Source organism: Coccomyxa subellipsoidea (genome assembly GCF_000258705.1).
Source record: "Coccomyxa subellipsoidea C-169, whole genome shotgun sequence".
In the NCBI taxonomy this organism is placed as follows: domain Eukaryota; kingdom Viridiplantae; phylum Chlorophyta; class Trebouxiophyceae; family Coccomyxaceae; genus Coccomyxa; species Coccomyxa subellipsoidea.
The window spans coordinates 847,555-873,425 of record NW_005178038.1 but is presented as its reverse complement, the minus strand read 5'-3'; the positions used below and the strand labels follow the sequence as shown (position 1 = coordinate 873,425).

General features: G+C 52.1%; 5 protein-coding genes across 5 annotated transcripts; 2 read left to right on the top strand and 3 right to left on the bottom strand.

Moving 5' to 3' along the window:
* Positions 1-335: 335 nt before the first annotated feature.
* COCSUDRAFT_40910 (hypothetical protein) lies at positions 336-2,643 on the bottom strand (the record flags this gene model as incomplete). The annotated part of the gene is made up of 7 exons (XM_005649031.1): positions 336-446; positions 761-884; positions 1,238-1,352; positions 1,678-1,844; positions 1,980-2,098; positions 2,238-2,359; positions 2,451-2,643. 7 exons carry the CDS (start codon positions 2,641-2,643, stop codon positions 336-338), a joined length of 951 nt encoding a protein of 316 aa, XP_005649088.1.
* A 1,337-nt stretch (positions 2,644-3,980) lies between these two features.
* On the top strand, positions 3,981-11,190 carry COCSUDRAFT_40909 (hypothetical protein; the record flags this gene model as incomplete). The annotated part of the gene is made up of 18 exons (XM_005649030.1): positions 3,981-4,031; positions 4,418-4,547; positions 4,653-4,729; positions 4,856-4,996; positions 5,163-5,423; positions 5,896-6,048; positions 6,716-6,763; positions 7,357-7,443; positions 8,414-8,452; positions 8,760-8,816; positions 8,900-8,967; positions 9,083-9,104; positions 9,201-9,255; positions 9,568-9,671; positions 9,909-10,117; positions 10,282-10,348; positions 10,485-10,736; positions 10,954-11,190. 18 exons carry the CDS (start codon positions 3,981-3,983, stop codon positions 11,188-11,190), a joined length of 2,058 nt encoding a protein of 685 aa, XP_005649087.1.
* Positions 11,191-11,906: 716 nt separating this feature from the next.
* COCSUDRAFT_14525 (hypothetical protein) lies at positions 11,907-14,596 on the bottom strand (the record flags this gene model as incomplete). Its single annotated transcript, XM_005649029.1, has 6 exons — positions 11,907-12,059; positions 12,321-12,429; positions 12,863-13,046; positions 13,382-13,577; positions 14,005-14,199; positions 14,423-14,596. 6 exons carry the CDS (start codon positions 14,594-14,596, stop codon positions 11,907-11,909), a joined length of 1,011 nt encoding a protein of 336 aa, XP_005649086.1.
* Positions 14,597-15,601: 1,005 nt separating this feature from the next.
* Positions 15,602-20,742, top strand: COCSUDRAFT_46844 (hypothetical protein). The gene is made up of 11 exons (XM_005649028.1): positions 15,602-16,687; positions 16,814-16,927; positions 17,072-17,152; positions 17,475-17,666; positions 17,857-17,901; positions 18,264-18,369; positions 18,620-18,753; positions 18,997-19,156; positions 19,297-19,412; positions 19,676-19,858; positions 20,121-20,742. Exons 1-11 carry the CDS (start codon positions 15,752-15,754, stop codon positions 20,256-20,258), a joined length of 2,205 nt encoding a protein of 734 aa, XP_005649085.1. The 5' UTR covers positions 15,602-15,751; the 3' UTR covers positions 20,259-20,742.
* On the bottom strand, positions 20,712-24,938 carry COCSUDRAFT_65404 (P-loop containing nucleoside triphosphate hydrolase protein; the record flags this gene model as incomplete). The annotated part of the gene is made up of 10 exons (XM_005649027.1): positions 20,712-20,890; positions 21,213-21,387; positions 21,691-21,838; positions 22,151-22,290; positions 22,826-22,957; positions 23,425-23,607; positions 23,916-24,065; positions 24,237-24,385; positions 24,523-24,763; positions 24,933-24,938. The coding sequence occupies 10 exons, from the start codon at positions 24,936-24,938 to the stop codon at positions 20,712-20,714; spliced, it is 1,503 nt and encodes a 500-aa protein (XP_005649084.1).
* Positions 24,939-25,871: the final 933 nt, after the last annotated feature.

Genomic DNA, 25,871 nt, shown 5'->3' with positions numbered 1-25,871 from the left:
TGCACAGACATAAGGCAGTCCAAGGAATCCCGCCTTTATGTGAACACCCCCTGCTGGGGGGTCCTGATCGTTTAAAGGCATTGGATTCTTTTCTCTAAATTTGCTTTCCCTCCTTATTTAGATTGTAATTTAATTGACGAACACAGCCTCGCACGCTTACGTATACCAAGAGTTGGACAAGAATCAGTGATCTTGGCAAGGGCAAAGACGGCACAGGATTGCACAGCATGCATGCATGATTGTCTGCAGCTGCACACCCATGGGCTTCAGATCTAACCGATTTCAAGTCCACCAAGGTTCAAATTGCATCATGGACGCTTCGGATATGCACAGCTCTAGAAGTCCAATGCCTTGGTTGCTGCCGGCGGCCCCGAGCAGAGCAGCCCGGCGGCGCTGCTCTTGCCGGATGCGTGCTCGGCCTCTGCCGCCTCCGCATCAGGATCAACCTGCGAGCACATGCACGATGTGATCTGATGAGTCACTGATCAGTCACCAGTACCCCAGCCGCACGCAGCTTAGAAGCATGCTCAAACCATGTGCATGTCCCATTCTGCCTCCGATGCCACAAGTACCGTACTGCCATAGGTCTGCTGACATCATTTCAGCAGAGATGATGTCAACATCGTGATGATGTTGACACCATTATTTCTGTCTCTGATGTTCACAAGGCACCAATCACACGCCTCTCACTGCTGAGCAGGTCGCTGAGAAGGAAATTATACGATAAAAAGGGAGGAAGGGGCAGTGTGCGGAAGATTACCTGCAGCTGCTCGATTGCCAGGCGGCGGCGCCGGTGGCGCAGCAGGTGCAGCTCTGCGGCAGGCAGCGGCCTTGACAGCGTGTTGAGGGCCGGCAGCCGCCGCACACGCATGAGGCCACAGCAGCTGCACCATATATTAATTTGTATACGACAAGGTCGAAATTGCTTGGTCTCAGAATCTGTGCTGGATTCGCCTTACAGGTATGGTGGGGTAGGTGCTTTGCTCGAGCAAGGTTGTTCAGCAAACGAATGCGGCCACCACAGTACAGCCCATGAACAAACTGCATTTATGAAAGAAGCTTATCACACTGTGCCTGACTGCATGGTAGAAGAAATAAGAGCTGTCACAATCCAAGAGAAGGAAGGGACCTCAAGAGTCTCCTATCTTGCAATGTAGTCAGACCCAAGGCTGTTCCGTATTATTCCGTAAAATTCTGTAATTGTGGGATCCGTGACGAGGACAACAACAGAGCACACCTGCTTGCATCAGAAACCATGCGCGCAATGCCGGAGTCGTCCCTGAATGCTTCCAGCACTATGACAGCATCGCACATGTGCTGCAATCGCACTGCCGCAGACTCCCGAAGCACACCTGCGCACATGACAATTTCACGGTCATGCCTTGGTTGTCCTCACTATGCATTCCCTTACTATGCATTACTGATGAGGCCCATTCTCATGGGTGCGTTCACTTGTTCACTTCACAATTCACATGCTGCATTGGGGGGAGCAGGGAACACCATTCTCTTGCTTACCTTGACTACCCTCATGGGTGCGTCCTGGGATATGCTTTTGGGATGGTAGAAGCGTCAGCCATTGCTCGGCATACATTGTGCAAGAATAATAACAATATAAATTGACATCTGCAAGTCGCAAAGGTGCAATGCAAGCCTGAAAGGAAGAGGAAGGGCTTGCACCTGCAGGCACACTGATGCATGCAGCGCATTTCGCAGCTCTGACCAGAGCTTTGATCTGGAGCACGGCTCGCAGTGTGGCATCCGCCGCTGCCTGTGCCTCTGCGCCGAGCTGCCATGATGTGCTTCCCAGACCCTCCACCGCAAGCCTCCCAATTGTCTCAGGACCCCTGTCAAATATGTGTACAACCATCGTCAAGGGCCTAATGGCACGAATACCTCACAACATGCACTATTCAGGCATGCATGGAGCTTTCAGGCCAAGTAGCAATTTGAAGGGATTGCTAGCTGTGATTGTGCAGCACCTGGAGAGACTGGGGCGCACTCCTGACGGCTGTGCAGCCGGCTCAAGGCCCTCAGTGAACTCCCTAGCCCCAGTCACCAGCCTCTCCAGCGCATCACTGCCCTGATAGCCCTGGCAAGCCTGCAAATAAGACAAAAATAAGAATGTCAATTGGCGATGTGCCAGCAGACATGGCGCCTTCTGAGCAATTGTTTAGATAAATGGTTATGTGCTGCTGGAATGCATTGTGCTTTGGCAGGGGGTATGGATGTGCACCCACCAGGTGACTAGCTTGCAGAGCAGATGCATCCATGGGCCGTGACAGATCGAACTGATGACACCAATCGCGCATGCCGCTGCTGCTCTTGGACTTCGCAGTCGCCTTGCTGCCGGAGGATCCTCCTGCAATAGCGTTCATGGTCTGAGGAATGACTAGAACTGAAATTACCACAGGAAGCAGGGTGCGCTGGATGAGAATTAGTCTGCAATGTACCTGCTGTGCTGCCAGATGGTGATGTCAGGTCAGGATGTTTGCCAGAAACATCTCCAACCCCCTTTCTCGGAGCGACTGGCGGCCCCGGCTGCTCTGCTCTGTCCTGCTGCCTCTGGATGTAGCGGCGATACTGCCAAGCTATGCGCAGCTTTGGATCCTCCTCTTTGCCTGGCTCCCTGTCCTCTGCCTGCATGGATAATATTGGGCTTCCAATGAAGTAGCCATAAAGAAGGTGTTCTGTGCATCATGGCGTATATTCTGCAGCGCAGACAGGGATTCAGGGAAGGACAAACGGCTGACCTGTGAAGCCGATTGACTCTTTGCCAGCGATGGTAGAGATGTGGCTTCTGGCCTGGCTGCGCCTGTCCAGTGCACTCTATGGCCACAAGCTACGCCTTCTGCTGCAAAGTACCTCAGCAGAGTCGATCCATGGGGGCAGTAAGCATCCTCCAAAAGCAGCAGGACAGCCCCCAAGGGCAGTCCTCCGCCCAATATACGGTCCAGGTCTGCAAGGCCTGTGCTGATAAGCGTCTGGCTGTGCAACCCAGCACGAGTTCCCAAGTCTGCGACGTAAAATTGCCTAGCCTTCAGTGCAGAGCTGAAGCAGATGCAGATCAACCAGTTGGACACGCTCTTAATGAATTCTAGAACCTTCACCAAGCAAAAACAAGCACAGTATAAAATAATGCATATCTCCAGGACTTTATCACCTGCAGGAGAGGCGCCAAAAGCTCCCTTTCTCACGAAGCTGCTCATGGTCAGAAGCAGTTGTTACAAACTCATATCTGTGTGTTGATTCTGCTAAAGCTACTAATACCTAGCCAAAACGAGTCAATTTTTATTGAGAACTTCGAGGATAAGGATCTTCTACAGAAGGCAGAGATCATCTGTGAGAACTTCCGGAAGCCTCTTTCGGAGTTTGAGGCCTGTGAAGAAATCGGGGACAAATTCGTCGAATATAAGTCCTTCTTGATCGAAAAACATTTGTAACAGACAACAAAGAACCTAATAGTGATCTGTACTTTATTTCTGGGAAGGGCAGTCGCAGTTCACTCTTGATCACTCTCGATCATGCAAATCCATTTCGGCGGTGATGATCAACAGAGGAGCATCAAGGAGCACTTACTTGTCAAAATAGGGCTCAGCAGATCCATTGATTTAATGAGATGTCCGGTTGACGAAATGATTCAGGTCGCAAGAATAGCTTGCCTCAACGACATGGAGCTTTACTTCGGCACTGAAAATATAGAGACTCCCATCAATCCCCGAAATGAAGCTGCTGCTTTGTCTTTATTACTGCAGGATTTGACTAGAACATCAGGTCTGATGCACCTGCAGAACACCATACCTGGACTTCTATGCCCTGAATTATGCTGCGCCGTAGTAATTTCCCATGCCAGATTATTTCAGATTTGGCATGGGAGCCATACACACAACATCAATCTACTCTGGTGCAGAACAGGGCAAGGAAGACATGCTGGCCAGACTGACAGCTGCCATTAATGCTCATGAGCTGAACACTGCGCTTCCATGCAGCCGGTCAGTCCCTGTGCAGACATCCATGGGGAAAGACTTCCAAAGGTACATGAATTTGGTCCCTGCATGTGCTCTGCTGTGCACACGCAACCTAGCCACCAAGTGGGCATTGGCTTGACAGTACTTGACGGCAGGAAGATGTGCATGCATGCAGATGGGCCAAAGGTAGAGGCACTGAAACCGCTGTGGTGGAAGCAGAATTTGGGGACCTGAGAGGAGCTGCTGCAGTCGCGTCAATACATGCATTAGAATCTGTGGTGAATGTGCCACAGCAATGCCTCATCAACGAGGACACTGCCTTGAAGTCAGACATCGTAAGGACGCTGCCTAACGCAAATCGGCAGGGCTGGTTTAATCAAGTTCCAATGGGAAAGATACGTTGAACAGATTTCTGTCATCATAGCTCAAGTGGGTGGTGCGTGTCACTTCAGGGGCAGGCACTGGCAGCTTTGGGCATTGAGAAGGATCCCCTGCTCCTGTTGTACACCATGATTGACCGCCATGACAAGGACTCTGATTTTGCCCCTTTCTGGGCCTCCCTACCGGAAGTTTTCATGACAGGTGAGCTGCCATCACCTCCACTCCACAGCATGATGCAACACCTGGCAGAATCTCATCAAGTGAGCCGGAAGCGTGGTCAGCATCCTCTGTGGGGATGCACTGCAGGCTTGAGTGCAACTGAGGAAGAAGTTTCCATGCTAGAGGGGACGCCTGCTCACACCACCTTTGTTGAGGCACGGCAGGTAGCTTGGGACAGCATGACCACCCAGATGACATTCAGCTTGTCACCTCATTCTGAATGTCACAACTCTGCATGAATGTGATCGACAAGGCTTCATCTGTGCCGCCAACACTGCATGCATGCGCAGCACATCAGGGAGCAGTACAGGGCAGCACAGCCAGTGCTGCAAGCCCTGACGGCAGCATACCCCGATGACATCACTCCTGATCTGGTCACAGAGGACAAGTTCATCTGGGCCTGCGAGCTCTGGTACAGCTATGCAATTGAGGTGCGCTAAATCCTTCAAACCGCAGGAGCTCACTTGTGGCTCTGAACTGCTGATCATCAGCTGTTCTGCGAAAAGCACAAATCACATGCCACCCGAATCAAATGAGCGTATGCTTTGGAGGGCCAGTGACTCGAGAATAATGAGGCGCTGCTGTGCTGGGGGCCAGGTGGAGTATGTTGATGGGGCAGTGAGGCAGACTCTGGTGCCCATTGCTCATTTGTTAAACCACTCTCCATGGCCTCACATAGTGCGCTATGGCCGCCTGGATGCGGCAACAGATTCTCTGCGACTGCGCGCATTCAGGCACTGTGCTGCTGGGGAGCAGTGCTTTCTGTCGTACGGGCCCCTGCCCAACTTGAAGCTGCTGCTCTTCTACGGCTTCGCCCTCCCAGATAACCCACATGACACCGTGCCAATCACCTTTGAGGTTTGACTCTCTCATGTGCCTTTAACATCATGAGCATAATGCGCCCTTTTGCACCCTTTCACTTGTCCCAGTACATAGGTGTGTTCAGGCAAAGGAAGGCCCGTGTTTCCCAATGCAGGTGCCAGATGATGACAGCAGAGCGGAAAGGGAAGCCGTCCTGCAACTGTATGGCATTGATCTAGAGCACCATCTCAGGCTTGGACCCATGTCTCCGCACATACTGGCGTGCCTGAGGGTGCTGGCTGCAGATGCGCCCGCCCTGAGGCAAATGCTGGCTGGATCTGATGAGACCCCCTTTAAGGTAGCTTTGCATGCGTGTATCTGTTCATGCTTACACCATTGAGAGTTGTTTAGACGGCATTAGTAAGGCCGGCAATCCTGCACCCAGGCATGCATTGACATCTGCAAGGGCTGCCCGTGACATTTGGTAGAGTTTGTTCCTTCTGCAATTAACTCTTCTCTTGATGTGCAGGCTGAAAAGAATGAGGGTGATGTGACAGACATGCTTGAGGCGTGTCTGAAACCCCTCTTGGACTCATATCGTGGCGCCCTGCAGCAGTGTAGCAGCCACGCCTCGGCCCTCGAGGGATTTGCTGGGGGAGTGCATGTCTATCTGAAGGGACAGGTTGACATTCTCGAGGCAAATCTAAGTCCCCGCGGATCTTAGATTTTAAGATGTCCAGGATGGGTCTGATATTGCACCAGTCCAGAATGCCAGCGCTTGTAATGCATGTCTGTTTTGAGCGCACGTGACTTGTGCCACGTGTCAAGCTTACTGTGTCATTTGCAAGGGAATTCTGCTCCATGATACAGAATATCTTCCGATCACATGTTCAGAAACCTGTTCTACAAACCTGCACTTGAGAAAGGTGTAGTAACACCGAGATTTGCTTAGCAAGGCAGCTGTGGGTCTGCCCAACATGCACATCAATCTGACTTGCCGGTTGGGTCATCCGTCGAGGTCATCAACTGCTCTGAGATGTTCGTTGATACAGAGTACCAATGTAAGACACATGTTCACGCAAAGGAAGCCTGGCAGATCTCCCTGCAGAAAGCCCATCGTCAGGAGGTGTCCTTGTCAAGCCGTGCTCGCAGAAGGTTCCGAAGCGGCGATAGGGATGGTAAGTGGCTTTGAGGAGGTGTGCTCTCTATAAAAGGTTGCATGAGAGGCAGTGGCGGTGAAATCGTGACAACATCCTCCCCATTTGCTTGCACTGGCACAGGGAGGTAGTGCTTGTCAATCGACGCATTTTATGGCTTGATTGAGTGATAAATCTGTCCGTTTCATACAGTTGACTTCAGAGGAGGATTTTGCAGAAGCTGTGTCGCGAGCAAACGTGGTGAGCTGGACAGATTATTTGTCCTTTCAGCAGTTTTTTCCCCCAGCAACGGCAACATGATCTATGATTATGATGGTGTCCTTACAAATGCTTATTTGGTGTGCCTCTTTCTAACAGGTGGTGGTTGATTGGATGGCAAAGTGGTACGATCTGTCTAACTATTCTGGCTCAACTGCCTTCAGTTATCTTCAATCTGATCGGGGAAACGTTGCCTAATGATGTGGATTGTGCAGGTGTAGAAAATGCATCTACCTGAAGCCTAAGCTTCAAAAGCTCTTTGCTGAGGAATTCCCACAGTGAGGCCCCTGCTCACCCTGCTCTTGGCTCCATAGCTATTGTACAATAAACTAGTATAATTATAGACTTGCAAACTGTCAGTGCTTGAGAGACTGTCCAAATTTCTGATGCAAAGTATCTTGCACGAACAGGGTTCCACTTGTTTTTGTTGATGTAAATGCGGTCCCAGGCAGTCTGGTGACAGGCAACGGAATCCGGGTATGTGCTGCCGCAAAAGAAAGTGCTGATTCTTTTTCAAGACATTGCCAGCAAAAATGCTAGATCTGCACTTGCTCACTGATCATGTTGGAATGCAGAAAATGCCAACCATTGCCGTCTACAAAGATGGCAAGAAGGTGGCCGAACATGTAGCATCAGAGACTGGTACAGGATCATTTCAGAAGGTAATTGACCGTGCGCCCTCCTTTGTAAGTCCAGATTGTTGTAGCTAATGTGATAATCTGACATGCTGGAATGTTCCCAATACCTGTTACCAATACATGTTAAGGGTTGGACTTGTGTGCAGGTGAGAGAGATTGTGCTCTTGGCGTTGTGAAAAGCAGCAGCCGAAGCGGTTTTGGGGAAGATAAGCAGAGCGGAGTGCAGAGTTGTGATAGAGATTGTTCATCATTTGCTCGCTTGAGGGTCTGCAAGCTGTCATGCGGCATTGCTAGCTAAGCAGTGCCGAGTGTCTGGTTGGACTTGAGTTCCTAAAAATATTCACAAATAGAACTTTCAGTTTCCAACATCATCATGATCGTTTCCTCTGGCTCGGAACAACTTGGTGTATTTCGAGACAGGGGGTAAAAGTGATGTGCTGCGGCAACTTACACACCACATCCGTAGTGTTCAAACATAGCATGTATTGGCTCTTCGAGAAAGTTGCGGTAGATCAGCGCTGTTCCCAATAATATTCCAGTGCACGGTGAACTCAAACGGTCAGCTGCAGCTTGACTTCTTGGCACTCATAGGATCAGGATTTTTGGGATATTTTAGAACTTTATGAATTTCAGCACATGAAGCTAGTGTCTGGAAATCTTAATGCATTGACTCCGAAGGAGTTAAACCTGTCACCAACCTTCAATGACATGGACAATTAGCTTCCTTCAGGTGGGAAGCTGACATTACGGCAATTGCAAGAGTTCCATTCATGTGAACAAAAGAAATGCGAATTGGACGTCAGGCTTACATGCAAAAGCAGAAACTCATGAAGAATTTGCTTGCATTATCTTGCGTGTCATAATGAATGCATGATAGCGGTTGACCTGGATGAGCAGATCGTGCCAACCACGCTTGCTGAGTGCTTGTGACAAGTATATGTACAGATTTTGATCTGTAAGACAATATATTTCTCTAGGCTTTCATATCGTGCAGGTCCAAGATGAGATTCCAGGCTTCGGAACTGAGGTCAAGGTAGGTCATGGCCACCATCTGATGTAGGATTGTACTTGACATCCAGGGTATCTTTCATGGCTCGTTTTGAACCAGAAACCCAGTAATAATATGTTGAAAATGTCGGTTCCACTACAAACTGCGTTGAATAGTCTGATGCTGGTCCTCTTGCAGGGACACATTGCTTACAGTGGGAGCTGCCGCGTGCGCTGGTCTCGCTGGCGTCATGCTGTGGCGAGTGTTCAAAAAATCAAAGGTAAGGTCTGCTTTACCTGGTCATGTATTTATGTGAAGGAGATGTGTTGAAACGTGTCGACATGCTTTTCAGGCACCTCTGATTGATGGCATCAGAGTGGCCATCATTGGGACGGGATGGGGCGTCAAGGTGAGCGCAAATAAAGTTTTCCTCAGAATTAGGCTGCTGTGGCCAATAATGGTGACAGTGAGAGTGTTCTGCTGCCTTTATAGGTCCAGGTCCCACAGTTCAGAGCTGCCGGCCTCCGTATTTTTGCATTATATTCCAGGGATCAGAAAAGGTGAGATGCAAGTCTTCCACCCCTTCGTGCAAAGTCACTGTGGAAATTTTCCGTTCCTTTCATGCAGAAATAGAGCGTCGAATAGATTTGTCAGCTCTGCGCATGTGTGATGCAGGGCCAGCCAAATAGCAGCAGAGGTAAGAAAGGAAGATGTGTGCAATAAAATCTGTCAGGGATGCTTTGCCTTCTTGCTTTGCATGGCTCACTCAGGTAGGAATTCCACTGTGTTGCAGAATGGTATCACGCATGCCTTCAGCGACTATGCATCCCTCCTGTCAGTGGACACAGGTGTTGCCTCATCAATTCCACTCTGCACACCTCTAGATACAACACCATGGTCCCTTTAGACATGGCTACAAATGCGACTTAAACTATGCTGCAAGTCTGGAAATTGAGCTTGCAATTGTGCATGCAGTGGATCTCGTCAGCATTGTGACACCGGTCTACCTCCATGCACACCAAACGATTGGTAGGAGATTCAGCACGCTTTTTAAAATTCTTTTATTTAATGCAGGCACCTGAAGGACATGATGAAAACAGAGACAATCCTGTCTTACTGTGCCAAGTAGAGTCTGACATGTGTGCTCAACCTGCTTGCAGAGGCCATCAAGGCAGGCAGGAATGTGCTTGTCGACAAGCCCCTATGTCTGAACGCTGATGAGGGGGAGGAGATACTCAAAGCCCATCAGGAGCACCCAAATCAGGTGCCCCTGCCTTGCTCTCGGCTCGACATCGCACCTTCAGGAGCCCTTTGCCCGCTTGTTTATGAAACAATCTTGAATATATTCATACCGCACAGCAGACAATGGGGACAGACCCGAAACAGCATGTCAAGCAGGTGCATTCAGGGCACGAAACACAATAAAATCTCAACAATAGATGGAGAGGAGTGCTTTGCATCAACCTAGTGCTGACGTCTGGAATTGGCTGTGCGTGTGCAGCTGGTCATTGTGGACCACGAGCTGCGATTCACGCCTGCCTTCCTCAGGGGGCGCGACCACCTTCGCAGAGGCAGCATTGGTACTGTGCTCGTGGTGGAAGCGAATGTGCTGTTCCCAGTGCCCACCGGCAATTTCACCTGGTGGGCTGATGCCAGCATGGGCGGTGGTGTTTTGGGCGCCATTGGCTCCCACATCATTGATGCCTTGAGGTGTTTCCGCGCCTCCCTCATAAAAACATTCTTGGCACGATACCCAATCAGATGCTCACCACCTGTGATGTGCGACCTTGCATTGAATGGGGCAGGAGGAAGAGTGCAGGTGCAGATTAAGGGATTACAAATTATCAATAAGAAATGTATATTTGTCATTGCAGGTTTCTGCTAGATGCGGAAATCGAGGAAGTGTCGGCAAATCTGAAAACGCTACTGAAAGAGCTGCCGGTGCGCAATACATTAATGCCCTGTATTACCTGATATCCCACAATGCATGAGGGCGCCTCAGAACTTGTTGAAACTGATGTGAAGTGTGCGTCTTTTGTACAACAAATAATGTGAAAATGAGTGTGCATGCGAACAGGATGAGGAGGGGAGGCCCAAGCAGGTGACCTCGGATGACTACGCCTGCCTTCAGTTCAAGCTGGTCCCCCGGGCTTCTGTGCAGCGGGGCCCTGCATGGGCCAGCGAGGACAGCCACATCAGCGCTCATGCCACGCTGGCATCCCGAGGCAAGGCCCGGGTGGACAATCAGCTCATCTTCTCTGGCACCCAGGGCGGGGTGATCATCAGCAGTTCCATGGGCAGCCTCATCGTCACTGATGAGGCGGGAAAGGTAAGGCTCGCTCTCAATCCTGGGCAGCGTGCTCTGCATTCCTCTGCTTACAGGAATCAAGCTGCAATCCTGCCAGAATGAATATGTTATAACTCAGAGAAGCTGACCCTGATGCCTTAAATATAGTGGAAATCTTGGAGGCAGTGATGGCCTGGACAGAGTGGGCTCTGAATATTGATATCCATTGTTATTGACTCCGTTTGCGGTCTGCTTCCAGGTGATTGATTCAGTCAGAGGGCGAGGGAATCCCTTTGCTACAACCGGCACTCGCGCGCTCGGGGAAGCTCTGCAGAAGGCTCTGGGCCCGGAGCAGGACATGTCCGCCCTGGAGCCAGCTGCCAGGCTGGAAGATGGCGTGGCGGTGCAGTATGTGATTGACGCCGCCAAAGCCTCCAGCCTCGAGGATGGCAAGTGGATCAGAGCCTGGAACAGCAACCTGGAGGACAGCTACTGATGCCTGTTGCCAGACTAGAGGCTGAAGCTGATGCATTGATGTGCGAGTCAGTCGAAGTTGTAGACATCTACACTTCTGGGACGAATCAGCCATTAGGAGATCTAGATCAGGCCTGCCATATAACTCGAATCCTAGTAATAGTGGTGGATGCACCATGCATTCTAATTCTATTACTTGTGGGGATGGAGCTCATGTGCTAGACAAATCTCGAATCAGGAAAGTGTTTGCATTTTACAAAAAAATCAAAGCTGGGGTTTTTTTGGCCTAAAAATCACCAAGCTGTCACACAATATGGGCTCTCATGGAGATATTCCGGAGAAAATGCATTTGCAGCCTCAAGTGTGCGGTCAGAGGTATTCAAGGAATTTCTTCAATCAGAAATTGACGCATTATGCTGCGGTTTGTCGGATGGACTAATGGCTATAAGTCCGCCATATTGCACGAGGCACGGGAAAGGAGCTGCACAATTGGTGCAACCACTCCTAGGCATCACAAGTTGACCAATCCCCTTTGTCTGCACAGTCAATGCTGCCTGTGGTCACACAGGACTGCAAGTTGCAGTCCCAAAAGTACCTTTAAAAACATTCAAAGTATGCTGTCAACACACGCCTGCTTTTGACAGAAGCTGCACGCCCACAACGCACATCAATTTGTTCTGAAGTCTACCCTTCACACATCGATGATATCACCCTTCACACAACCAATCAATGTGCAGCCTACTGAATGCCAGTCCATCGCGCCATATCGATGAAATTCTCCCCGCCAATGATGTTATTGATGAAGCGCACAATGAGCGTTGTTGCATAGGCCATCGCCGGGACTTTCTTTGCAACTGTCACGTCCACCAAGTGCTCGATGCCGTACACAATCTGCACCAAGCACATGCATTCTGATACCATTGCTTGCAGGGCAGCATTCAGCGATTCAGAGAGGCAGCCCTGCCTCCCTACTGGATGCTCGCACTGCCTCGCATGTCTTGCATTTTTCCTGGTCTAATTCATCCACATTCTTTGGACGTCCTGCAATGACTGGATCACCAGGCCCCAAAGCACAGGAGGGTATGCAGACACATTGCGGGCTGCAGGCATTTCTTATGAGGGATTGTTGGCCTCATGGGTCTCAAGACATACCTGGTATCGGACGTTGGAGGATGTGCCCATAAAGAAGGCCCAGGTGAGGGCAGTCTTGCCCACAGGAGGGATGTCCACGCAGCCCTCAACCACACCAGACACGTTTCGCCTGGCCACACCCAGCCACATATGACTCAGTCAAAAGCAGCCTGCACCCCTGCCATGCCACACCCATAAGGCCATCCACAATTCCTTCGTAAAGAATATGCTTTTTTGAAGCATGCACAAGTCAAGAATTTCTCCCCCTCCCTGTGTCTGACAGCCACCCCAATACTTGAATGCAACGTGCTAACAAGCGCTTACAGAGCTCAGCCCAGCCCGTGGCAAATTAAGTATCCCTCTACCTGTGGTCACTAGTATCCAGATGACCCCTTGATGGGGCACCCCAATGCAGCATGCATGGCCAAGAAGTGCAAAAGACAAGCCTGGCTCGGCCGAAATCATGTCCGGGCTCGTCCTGTGCAGCCAGGATAGGAGCACTGCCATCACAAGGACTGCAAGCAAGCTGACAGTGAGATAGGGGATGAGTGGGGAGGCTTCACTTCAGCTGCATGAGGCCATTGGCAATGCCCTGGCCGGCGAAGCCGCACAAAAGTCCTGCCAGGCTGTACTCCAGGAACTTGATGCCCAGGCAGGCAGAGCGGTCCAGCACAGTATACCGCGGCGCGCCAGCCGGGCTCGGTGCGAATACCGCGCTTGGAATGCGCGCCAATACCTTCTGCATGCCTGCGTGGATGAATGCGTCTTCTGCTCAGTCCGCTCCAGGAAAGGTTCTTTCTGTGGCACTGCTCTCGCTCACACCTTGCTGTACAAAGACTGGTGCAAGAAGCAGACTCCCATACAGGTTCGATTCCACCGCAACACCCTTGCAGCCCCACAGCACCTGCCGCAAGCTCTTAACGCGCGTGCCCAAAATCTAGTGTGCTGATACAGTCCTTTTCCTCGAGGATGCTCAGGCAGATGCAGCATCTGTGCTTTTCAAAAGAGCAGCGTGCCGACAAACACCACACTTTGTAGGCAAGCAATGCACACCGGAAAGGGGGCATGGCACGAGAGCAGACCTGTTGCTTTGGCAGCGCGGGAGTGCTTGCCGATGACGGCCACAGGGGCAAGAAGGGTGACCAGGACAACGTCGAGCACGCAGCCCACGATCAGGTCGGACAGGTAGAAGTCAAACTCGTTCCAGAAGTCGTCCCCTCGCTTGCGCACCTCCGCCACCGTCGCGCAGCCAGTATCTATCGCCACCTCCGAAAAAATCTGCGATAGAGCAGTCTCTGATCAGCGCCGTCGAGGTGGTGAGCAGCGCCTTCAAGGCAACAACCAAAGATAAAGTCTGGGCTTAATACTTCCACAATCATTAAAGGACCAGACAATTTCAATACGCGACAGAGAATTCCTCGATCAGCGCCCTCCAGGCAAAAATAAGTAATGAAGTCCGGGCATACTGCACGATCATGATTCCACAAACATGCAAGCACCAGGTAATTGGGCTGACCGGGCCCCTTTGCAGAGTATATGTTGCGAGCAAGGGTCCCGCTTTGTCTTGTGCAGAGCTGCTTAACAATGGACGTGTCCAGCGCATGCCAGCCTTGTATGAGCCCACCGTGCTTGAACATGAATGCAGCCCAATCGCTTTGCACATGAGGACCATTCTTAGCTGTAAAATTTGATCACAGGAGCACACCTTGAAGAAGAATCGGGGATCTGCGATGAGGCGGTTGCGGAAAGCTGGAAGCAGACGAGAGAGCCAGCCGTTGAACAGGGCTCCTTGCAGCGCCAGGTAGGCCACAAGGGCACTCCTGCGCAGCCCCTCCCCAGCCGCCGCCTCCAGGAAGTCGGCCGGCAGCTCCACCCCCCTTGCAGCCGCCAACTCTTCTGCCTGTGAGGGACAGCACTGTCAGCTTCCCTAGTTGCCGCGATTTCTGCCCGCATGCAGTACCAGTGATGCCCCCACATGCAATATCCCTGCACCACTGGGCAGGTGGTCGTGAGACAGCATCACACGCGCAATGCAGTCCAGATGCTGACGCAGCAACGGCGGCGGGTCCACAAGATGCACGTGGAAGTTATTAGCAAGGAGGAACTGATCGATAGGTGCGCACCTGTTTCTTGGAGAGCAGCTCATCCCCATCGTCACCCTCTCCATTGCCCTCACCTCCGCCGCCGCTGCCACCGGGGGGTCCCTTGTCCCCCGCACCCCCACCGCCACCAGTGGCTGTGCAGGGCAGATTGTCTGCCCTGCTGGCGTTGCTGCGCTGTGGGGAGCCTAGCTGCATGCTCTGTAGGTGCCGCCTGATGGGGGCACCTATTCTGGCAATCGGCGCTGCTAGCAAGCGTTGCAAGTCCATGCTGCACGTTGCCCCCTGCAGCAGCGATTTCCCATGTAGGCTGCACACTCCTGCAATCATTAATTTGACTGTAAATAGAGCTAGGGTTTGCATTTCATACCTGGAACTGGCGCGCCTGTGGCGTTGCACTGCATCTCGTGATAACAAGGCGTTGACTGGCGTATGACAGCCTTGCCCCATGCTGAAGGGGGTGCTGTGCTGAGAGCATCCTGGATCTGGGACACAAACCAGATAAGTAGATAAGGGTATCGGTATCATCCGCCAGAATTCGTGTTCTTAACAATTCTATGCTAGATGCAACTCGCCTTCACAGTGCTTTCACTCACAGACACTAAGCAGCAGCCCACGCAGAGTTCATATTGCAGTCATTTCTACATTCGCGTCACCACGCACCTATCAAGTCCGAATTGGATAGCGCTTCTTCGCCGATGTAAAAGTTCTATGGTTGTTCAGCAACTGTTCCGAAACGGTGATCGCCTCAGAAGACGTTTTCTACACGGCGTGACGGATTGGCACCGAAACGTGAGAGCCGTCAGAAGCAATAAAGATGCCCTCTGATGGCTCGAGATAATATGAACGTGACACAATAATTCTGAAGTAGTGCAAACGTTTTTACTTAGATGTTGCTGGACGGCAACAAACAATGTTCAACGACTAGTCAAGCAGCTTGCTGCTTGGAAGGCAGCAGCGAAAGAATAGCAAAACGTCAGGGATGACTAGAGAACACAATGCAAGATATCCAATATGCGCGTAAAGTTGCAAAGCTGTGCACGGCAGATCGTTCGAGCTGCAAGCGTTTAGCCACACAGAGCAACACTCATGACAGCTCCAACAAAATTTACACCCTTGCAATGCAAGGGAGCAGATAAGAACAGAACTTCAAACGCAGCTCAGCTGTTGAAATTGACATCGACAATACGCAATTGTCTGCTGAGCTCATTGGCTGTGTGATAATCTTTAAAAGACACAGGAAGTGAAGCAGACATTGCAGAGAGGGCCAGAGAGGTGTTTGTATCACAGCATTCCTTGTTTATTACCGTTAAACCTGGAATGTAGTAGCGCTACACTGAGATAAAAAGAAACATGGTGGGCTCTCTCAGGCCCCGAAAATCTGTGGACTACAGCAAAGCTCCCGCGCCAGGAACACCGACATGGCTGAAGCTTACACGTGAAGATGGAGAGGAGGACGCAGCTAACACTGCAGGCACAGAAAAAGAGAATACCAAGCCTGCATCAGCCGAGCGCAAAACGAAGAAGGCAGAAGTAAAGGCGGCTGATGTCCATCCTGCAAAGGAGCAGAAGCAGGGCAAGGGGAGACCTCCCTTGGCTCGAAAGGACGAAGCTGAGGATGTGACGACAGAGGCAGCTGCAGCCAAGAAAGCCAATGCAGACGCAGTGGACCACCAAGCTGCTGTGGCTGAGGGTCCATCCACCAGTGGAGACAACGTCAAGGGAAATAAAAAGGGAGGTGGACAATCAGCCAAAGATGTGAAGGGTGATGCAGCAGAGCAGAAGAGCAAGGCAAGAAAATCCGCGCCAGCACCGCCCATTGCAGAAGAGCGGCCAGTCCAGAAGGACAGCAAGCGCAAATCTGCCCCAGAGCAGCTCTCAAACAAGCGGGCTGTGCCAGAGCCCTCCAAAGATGCCAAGCCAGCAGGCAAAGCTGCAAAGAAAGCCAAGACTTCTGCAGCCGCCGAAGCACCAGAGCTTGCTCAGCAACCAAGGACAAGCGGCGTTGCTGAGCCTCAGCCAGCTCGCAGCTCTGACAGCTGGAAGACTTCTTCCAGGGCATCCAAGGGAAAGGAGGCACAGGAGCAGGCTGTCAGCCAGCCAGCCGCAGAAGACAGCAAAGCGCAGCCAGCAAAGGAGCTGGCTCCAGACAAGCCGAGGCACGCAGAGAAGAAGGCAGACAAGCCTGCTTCAGCACGGCCTGTCAGCAGGCAGCAGCAGCCTCCTGCCTTGCCACCCCCGCATGCACCAGATACAGCTACAGAGTCTAACAACTTCAAGAAGTTGCAGGTCTGCCTGTCTCTCTTGATGAGTTCAGAACATGCTCTTGGAAAGCTCAGAGAAATACGCATCCATCTTCTGCAATGTCTGGCACGTTGGCAAAAATGCATGCACGACTATCCTCTGCCATGACAGGTGGAGTACGCGGCACTGCAGAGCAAGTATGAGGCGATCAAGAAGCAGCGGATTCAGCAGCTGGAAACCATGCTTGGGGAGCAGAGCAGCAAGGCATGCACACCATATCCTACTGTGCACATGCTTCTGCTATTCTGTTGATGTGCTCCTTGCCATGCATTTGCCATAGCATTCCATCTCTGGAATTGGTACCGAAAGTTTGTTATCAAATGCCAGTCCATGCACCAGGACAGTGAATAGTAATCAACATGTCTGCAGGCAATGGAGCACCGTGAGTCAGCGCTGAAGCTGGCAGAGCACTGGAAGATGGAGGCAGAACGTCAGGCAGCATTCGCACAGGTGCGCCGCCTTCCTGCATCACTGCCAACATTGTTAAGCTTGATCTTTGTACATTTTGTTTTAAGCTGTTCACAAAATAGTTGTTGGGAACCACGGCCAAGAAGTGAAGGCTGTTCTGCACAGCAAAATACAATGTTGTTGGGACTGCTTGTGGTCATAGGGAACCTTGCCACACTTTATGTGAATGTCCGAATGCACTGGCACCACACAACAGCCACCTTGAGATAGTGGTGGCTTTTGCAGAGTTTTGGAGGCACATTCTCACTTGATCAGTCAGTCCATCATCCATGCTCTGATCTATTAGTGTAATTGCTGTCCGTAGGAGGCGGGCTCTGCCAAGGTGAGGGAGGCGCAGGAGCGGCTGGCGCAGGAGAACAGCACACTGCGCGCACAGCTCATGGAGACAGAGGCCGCGCTGCTGGCAGAGCAGGAGGCCGTGGCCGACCTGAAGCATGCGCTGGCCGCAGCCGACCGCCGCCACGCGACGCCTCTGAAGGCCGACCAGGCCGTGCAGGTGTGCGCTGGTACTTATTCGCAGTATACTGCAGCTAGCCATGCAAGAGGGTGGCCGAGAACGGCAGGGTGTGATGTTCAAGCCTGTTGCAGCTGGAATGGAGCGTACAGGTGCTGGGCGACAGAGTTTCCAGGCCTGTGCTGTGAACATCTTGAATTGTTAAGTGAGGACAGATTTTGCATGCATGCAGGTGTCGCCAAACTGGCTAAGGATGCAGGCACATGATGGCGCACAGGTGTGTGATCCAGTGACGCCCTGGACTGCTAGATCACGTTAATGCAATCCTTGTTGAACCCTTCACCCACTTGCAACTTGTCCATATGGGGTGCCGACTTGAGAGCATGGGCGCAGGCATCATGCCTTTCAGCCCTTGCACACACCCCTGCCCCGGCCATGAAGTCCCCGACCAGCAGAGCCGCACCCCCGGCCTCTCCTGAGGCAGGCCATCTGCAGGTCCGTGCCACCATCCCTCCTTTCCCCAATTATCACCTTCTTGCAACCCTGCTGCTGACTCACCAGTGATCCATACATAATGCCGGTTTCCTTGAGGTTCTCTGGATGGCCTTTGTATCAAATTGTAGCCTGAGATATGTGCAGGAGGCGCGTGCTTTCTGCCCAGAGGGTGCGAATGTCAGCGATCTCTACAGCCACCCTGCACACCCTCACGGCTCCCCAGCCACCGCCATGTCCTGCCCGACTCCAGGTGAGCATCTGCACACTTAAAGCACCCATCATCAGACAAACATAATACTAACTGTGGAAGCATGCTTGGCCTGGCCCTTGGTGAAGCTGCAAATAGTAATTTCATAGATGAATGAGGGCATGTTGGCTGCTGCAGATATTGAACGTTGTGCTGGAGATATTGTGCACCGTCAATTACTGTTGCCTAACTGTACCTTGGTAGTAGATGAAAGGCAGAGACATATCAAGTTGCTGGGTGTTCTGCTGCGCAGTGAGCGGGAAGGTGCAGTGCTGTCCCAGCGCTAAGCCGCTGGTCCCGTACTCCATCGGCTGCTCTGTCATGCAGCCGCGCAGCCGCTTTGCTGCCGACGCCGATGCTGCCGCACCGCAGCTGGATGCCGTGCAGGTGGGAAATACAAATTTCAGCCCTGCATTCGTACTTGCCCTGCACTCACACAAGAGGCTCGCACAGAGGGACAATAGTCAGCACTGTCTGATTTTTTGGCCGAAGTGTCAGTACACCGCTCCACCAACAGCCAGCTCTGCTGGGGAATTCAGGCCTGCATGCAGCAACATCAGGGCAAACAAACAACAGCAGAGTGCATTGTGGACTGCAGACAATGACTGGTGCCACATCCTTTGCTTGCAGGAGGAGCCACAGGCGGCAGAAACTGTACTCGAGGCCCCGGGGACAGCGCCGCACGCTCAGGCCGCCTCGGCCCCGGCCATCCTCAACAGGACAGCTTGGCCGGAGATCGCCAAAGACGCCAACCTCTCTTCACCCTCAGGCACGCTCTGCCTGACCTGTAGTGCATTGACTGCATGCACTCCAAAGAAGTCCAAGTCCCTGTTGCTGTTCAAATGGATGACAACGGTTTGGTTCGTTACAGCAACTACTGCCAAGCTCTCTACTGAGTGCATCTTGATGGGAGATGTGTGCTTGCCGCAGGAGCGACAAAGGAGATTGTGCCGGGTTCAGAGGCACAATCTGCCGTCGGGCAGGGGGCTGTGGCGCTGCCCCCACCCCAGGTGGGCGGCAGCCAGCTCTCCAACATGACTCAGAAGGTGCGAGCACCCGTCCAATTCTTTGTTATCCATCTGGCACCTGGGCGAATCGCATGCTTTGATCCTGCAGTCTCTTCCCTCATCATTCGCTATACAAAGACTGTATACTTTGGAACATTCCGTGCAAAGAACCGCAGCCTGCAGTGCATTTATTCTCAGTGCCACTAGAACTTTCCAGGCAGACATGCAGGGTTGTGCAACAAGTCATGTTGAAGATTGGCAATCATATGCTCAAGGAACTCAGGGGTGATTTATGTGGTCAGGCCCTGAACACGCTGGTGGGCTTGGAGGCAGCGCCGGCAGAGGGCGGCGGATTCACATACACGCACCACGAAAGCGGATTCGTATTTGAAATCGCGCCCATTGACGAGGAGAGCGAGGATGCCATCATGGACGGCGTGCAGGAGCTGGCCTTCAACCCCATCAAGATGGGCTTTGCCTCCAAGGTGCCACACTCCTTCCACCCCCTCTCACTACCTTCTGCCAACGTTTCCTGGCACCCATTTTGCTTTGTAAGGCCATACTCAGCTCTCCTACCTTGGCAGATTTTTGCTAGAGCTGGTGCTGCTAATGGTGAGCACGCTCGTAAGATCTTCTCTTCGGCTGGTATTAAGGGGTTCAGATTATGAGGTTGGCGCAGCAGGATCTGAATGAAAGGTTGTCAGTTTGTGTATATGTGTCAGAGCTGAGATGCTGTACATGTTGCAGGTGCTGCCGGGCTATCTGCATGAGGAGATCATCTTTGCAGCCATGCAGAAGCAGAAGCTGGTGGGGCGTATAATGGAGGCGCTCGGCACATTCACTCTGCGCGAGGCCAGGGATGGCAAGCCGGCGCAGCCCGCCTGAGCAGATCTGCAAATCATAGTCCTCTTTTGAGATCCTTACAACGGCTATGCAGGTCTCTGAGGTTACAGAACTGAAACAGGACAGCACAGGGGCCACCAGGCTTCCATCAGGGGTTAAAACAGACGCGCATGGCTCACTTGTGAACTTAAAAATTTGATCAGGGGGACAATTACTTTTTGAGATATTGACTGGCCTGCAGCGTATCACTTGGATCTGGACAATGGGAACACGGGGATGCATACGGGATGCTGAGGAGCCTGACCCAAAGTTGTTTGGACAGGCTAGTAAACAACCTTTGGGAAAATCGTTCTCTGAGCACTCTTGTCCAATGCTTTTTACAGGCTTCAACTTCGTACAGATCATACCAGATTCTACGCAAGGGCTTCAGCAGATAATCAAGGGAATTACTTGTCTATATGGATATAATGTATTGCAGAAACGCATCTGGGAGCACTACAACAGATTGTAAAGATCATCAAGAGTCTTCTTTGCCGTGTCGATGTTTCCCTCTTCAAAGTCTGTTAGCGCATCAGCCGGTGGCTGTGGCAGCTCTGTCAAGTTCAAATTGAGTTCTTTGGCAATGGCCAGCAGCTCAGGCACCTGCTCTTGTGTCACCAGCGTGGTCACAATGCCTGCGTGCGGCAACACTTTGCCATAAGCTCCTATCTCAGTTGCAGTAATCCTTGTCATACCAATATCATCCGGAGCATCCTAGGATTCTGCTCTCATTTTGGTACAGCAGTACAGGTCATCAGAGCTTCAATACTTGTGAGAAGAAGGCATAAGCCTCAGCACAGCTCTGCAGGCCTTCTGTGAAAGACACTATCCATAAGAGGATTTACATTTCTGGAAGTCGTGATGAGAATATTTTTTCTGCAAGGGAAGGCTTGCATCAATGTATTGGAACGAAGAGAGGCAGAGAATACGATAGAAGTGACCGTGCCAGGAGCTCACCCTTGACGGGGCTGCCAATGCGGCCGGCGCGCCCCGCTCGGTGCAGGTATGCGACGCTGTCCTCGGGCGGGTCCATGTTGTACACATGGCTCACCGCCGGAAGATCCAGTCCCCGCGCGGCCGACGGCGTGGCCAGCAGAAATGATGCCTTGTTGTCGCGGAAGGCATGCAGCGCCTGCCCAATAGTAAACCACCCTTTAGAAACTTCAAAGGACACGATGATGCTACAACACCCATGATCTAGAAGCAGCCAGAAGAGAACAGGGCAAGGCAACGGGCATTTTGAGATCTGTGATGAGAACTCCACAAGTGTGCGATGCCCTTTCGCCCATCTGATGTGCTCATGATCAAATGGCGATCTTGAGATCATAGTCGTTGAATATATTTCTACAATGAGAATGAAAAGTTCTTGTTCAGCTGGAGTGCTTGCATGCTTTTTGGCAATTTCAGAGTGGTAGAGCGGTCTGTGGGGGCTGACCTGTATGGGCTCCTCTCCATGGGGCAGCAGCACTGAGACCTTGTGCTCGGCCCAGAGCCCTGACCGCAGCGGCATGGCGGCCGCGCGCGCAGCCTCCTCGCTGCCCACAAACACCATCACCCGCGCCGGTGCCGTGTCCTCCCCCTGCCTGCACACAGCAGCACAGATCACACACCACTCACTCAGCTGCAATTGCTAGAGCTCCCAAATGTGCTGCAGCGATGCTCAGCAGGTGAAGGTGCTCATTGATTTCTGCTGGAAAGCACCGCAAGAGAATCTAGGCCTCTCTGTTCCTGTAGCGCTCCCCGCTGGACAAGAAGTCGAGGTCTGGGGCAAAACCAGCGCCAGGGACCACCCTTTGGCTAGTGGTGCACTGGTGAGTACTCAAAGTTCTCAACCCTGAATGTAGTATACTGTACCAGTGGGTTAAGGGTGAATGAGGGTGGGTGAGGGCGCGCACTGGGCGAGGTCGAGGCGCAGCTGGCGGCACATGAGGATGAGCTTGCGCGGCTCGTCGACGACCATGTAGCGGTGCTGCAGCCCGGCCGGCACCTGCCCCAGCCGCCCCACCCGCAGCGTCACTGCATCCTGCACCCACCCCTGTGCGGCCCCCACAGATATTTAGCACGCCCAATACTACAGAGCCCGACGCTGCAGGGGTCCAGTGGGTTGTAGCCTGCCCAAATACAAATCAGAACGAAGAACCTCTGGCTTGGGAATTCAGAGCAAGAGCCAGCTCACGCTTTGATGATGAATAGAGGTTGAAAGCTATCGAACTTGATGCAAGGTCCATATGCGTATCACTCTAGTTCCTGCAGGAGTGTTCTTTGCCGCACGCTACTCATTTGTGCACTGCCCAATCCTCCCCTCACTATCACAGGCATGATGAGTCCTAACTGGTGGGTATTTCACCAGGACTTGGGCTACTAGCATGTCTAGACACAGATGATACCAGCATGCAGGCACAAGACTGTGCAGAGTGATTGCGCGGCATGTCAAGACGGAACAGACGTGAAGCTTGCAAAGCGATTTGTGCAATTTTGGAATAGTTGCGAATGAGAAACCCCACTATTCCAGGAAAATCGTCAATTATCACAAATGGATTGTGTCGCTGCTGGTGGGCCCAGGTGCATACCTGCTGCTGGTAGCTGTCCAGGACATGCTCTGGCGGAAGTGTGGCGCCCACCAGGACCACCTGCGGTTTGGGCAGCTGCTTTCTCTGTGCGCACGCCTGCCCCAGCACAAATTCCAGCGAGTCCTTCTGATCCTGCTCAGCACAGGCACTCCATTCTTGAACAAGCTAGCGCCTCAGGCCTCACCTGGCTGCTACTTGTTGCCATGTCACGATGGCGGCAAATGGCAGATGCGGGGAGACACTTCCGTGTGTGCCGATTGAGTTCCTGCCAGGCAGAGTCTCTGCATGTGGCGCTGGCAGATGCGCGTGACAAAGAAGAAAAGAAAACACAAGGTTGTGTATGTGACCCTGGTAGATGCACATGCCACAATAAACTAAACTAATATCATTCATCGTAAACCTTGTTTTGTCAAAGAGAGCCTCATGTACTTGAATGCTTTAGACCAGCAATTGAAAGAGAGTCTTTTAGGAGGCTGGCAGAACTTCACTTGGGAACAGCGCAGAGGGGCAGCCATGCGCCACCTGAGCAGAGCCTTTTTGGAAAGTATTCTAGACCTTCCTCAGAAGGTTGTGCTGGAGGATGGATGTATGGTGGGCACCTTGGGGTACGCATCCACTTCATCTACAGCCAAGGCCTTGAGGCAGGCGGTGAGAGGGAACGGGTTGGGAGATGCGGCCAGCTCGGCCAGGCACTGGGGCGTTCCCACCACCACATGGCTGGCAAACAGCCAGCCGTTGTTCTTCGCTCGCAGCACCTCCTCCTTGTCCAGCACACCCTTTACCTGCGGTAGCCAACAGAGCACTTTCGGCTTCACCCACTCACATCAGCAGAGACTTGCTGCGCAGAGCAGCCTCCTAGCATTCCAGTGTTCTATCATGAACTCCTGTCGATGCCTCTGGACTCTGTCAACCAGATGAGCCCTACATCTGTGGCATGACGTCAAGATGCAGGTGAAGATAATGTGTCCTGAATGGAACACGAGGCACAGGTGCCGGTGTCCTTGCATTGCATCAGAGCTCTTGTCACACAAGAGTGCCGCGTAGCACAAGAGATGGTGTTGACAAGACGGGAGGGGGAAGGGGGCCTCACCCGGATTCCTCGGGGCCCGGTGTAGGCAAACATGTTGGTGGGGTCGCCCGGGATGCCTGCATTCACGCTGCCGCCAAATAGCTGGTAAATCAGCATCACCGTCTGAACTCCCAGTTCCCGCGTCGGCACCACTATGATCAATTGTGGGCCCTACAGCAGCCCAATGGACTCTCAGCAGCCATGATGATCTTATCAGGCCTGATATCAGGGAGAGCTTCTGCCACGGCATGTGCTAGCGCACAGCAGGCTTAGCGTGATTAGATGGCCTGCAGGCAAATGTATTATTGCACAGCGCAGAAATGAAGTGTGAAGGAGCTTTACTTGGAAGTCCTCTGGGTAGGCGTCCGGGGGATACTTCAGTCGTGCGAGCAGCGGGATGGCGAATGCCAGTGTTTTGCCAGAGCCTGTCGCAGACTGAATGATGGCGTCCGCGCCTCTGCAGATGACCTTTGCAGCCCTCCTTTGCACATCTGCAACGGCACAAGGAAACGCTCAGTGTGTGCAAGGAAAACGATCTTGTGACTGAGCAATGCATGCATGGCTGGCATGCACGCCAGATAGCGACGAAGGCAGAAGTCATGCCAGAAATGGGAGGTTAGAGTGGCACCTGTGGGGAAGCGGTAGCCGATGTGCTCAGCGCGCTCTGCCAACCAGCTTGGGATGCCCAGGTTCTGCCAGTCTGCCGGAGGTCCAGCATCGCCGCCAGACAGCTGCCTCAATCTGTCCCTCAGCGTTGCTGCGAGCTGGTAGTCCTCCGCCGCTATTGCGTTGTTGAGCGCGGTGGTGAGCTCATTCGCATCACTTGGCTCCACATCCCCAAGAGATCCCTCACCAGCCGAGGGCACTGCCTGGACCTTTGTCACTGTCTTCCTCCTAGATGATGTGTGCTCAGGTAACTTTCGTGCAGCAAAGCACTTGGTCTGCTGGGGTTTTCGGACTTGATCATGGCAATGTCTGTACTGAAAGAGCAGAAGGCTCTGCCGTGACTGAAAATGGGCTTTTGGTATTGGCTTACACATGCATTGCGCTAGTACGGGCGATGTACCTCTCATTTTAATGAATTACGCCTTAATCAAGTGATGTGCAAGGCTGTCTGGAATGTCTACATATGCATCCGAAATGGCAGTCGATCATCAGTGGTGCAGTGTCTTGGAAAGGCAGGACAGTGTCCTACTGACGCACAGGCATAATCAGAATAAGTCGCAGAAAAGTTTCAAACGATTTGAACGAGAATTTGCGATGTTGTTTCGACTGCCAACAACAAGAGATATGGGATATCTGCCTGCTGACGTCAAGGCTCACAAACAGAGTTCGTGGCATCACAATGCATTATGCCTCGTATTTACCCATCGTCGTATCTACGACTTCTTGGAACTGTTTCGAGTAACCAAAGTCATTCATCCCTAGTGCAATTGGACAAAATCTGTCCAGCCTGAAGGAGCGGCATGTGTGCAGCTTTCACAGCTAGTGTGTCGGCCAGCAGATTAGCTAGCACTGAAAAGACGCAAATTTTAGGATATTCAAACTTATCATGTAAATCTGGGAGCAATCAAAGACCTTTCAGTACTTGTACGCAACCAGATCGAAACCTGTCTAACACCAGATCAAGGTGCAGGACACTGACATGCAAGAGCTCCCAGCAATCAACAAGCCCTACAACCGACATCGATACACTCAAACAACAGATCGCAGGTCTGTCAGGAGACAAGAATGGTCTGGACAGGTGACCACAACATCCTCTCGCGACCTGTAGACCAGCCATACTTGAGCTATGTGAGCATAAAGTCAACACCTGCTCGTGCTTCCGTTGAACGAAAACTTCCTAATATTGCTTGATGTTCATCAGGAGTCCAGCAGAGGCGCAGCAGATTGCAGATCTGATCAGAGAGCTGGAGACAGTTGGAGGACTCCAGGAGCTGAACCTGGCAGGAACCAGCTGGCGACTGCTTTACACAT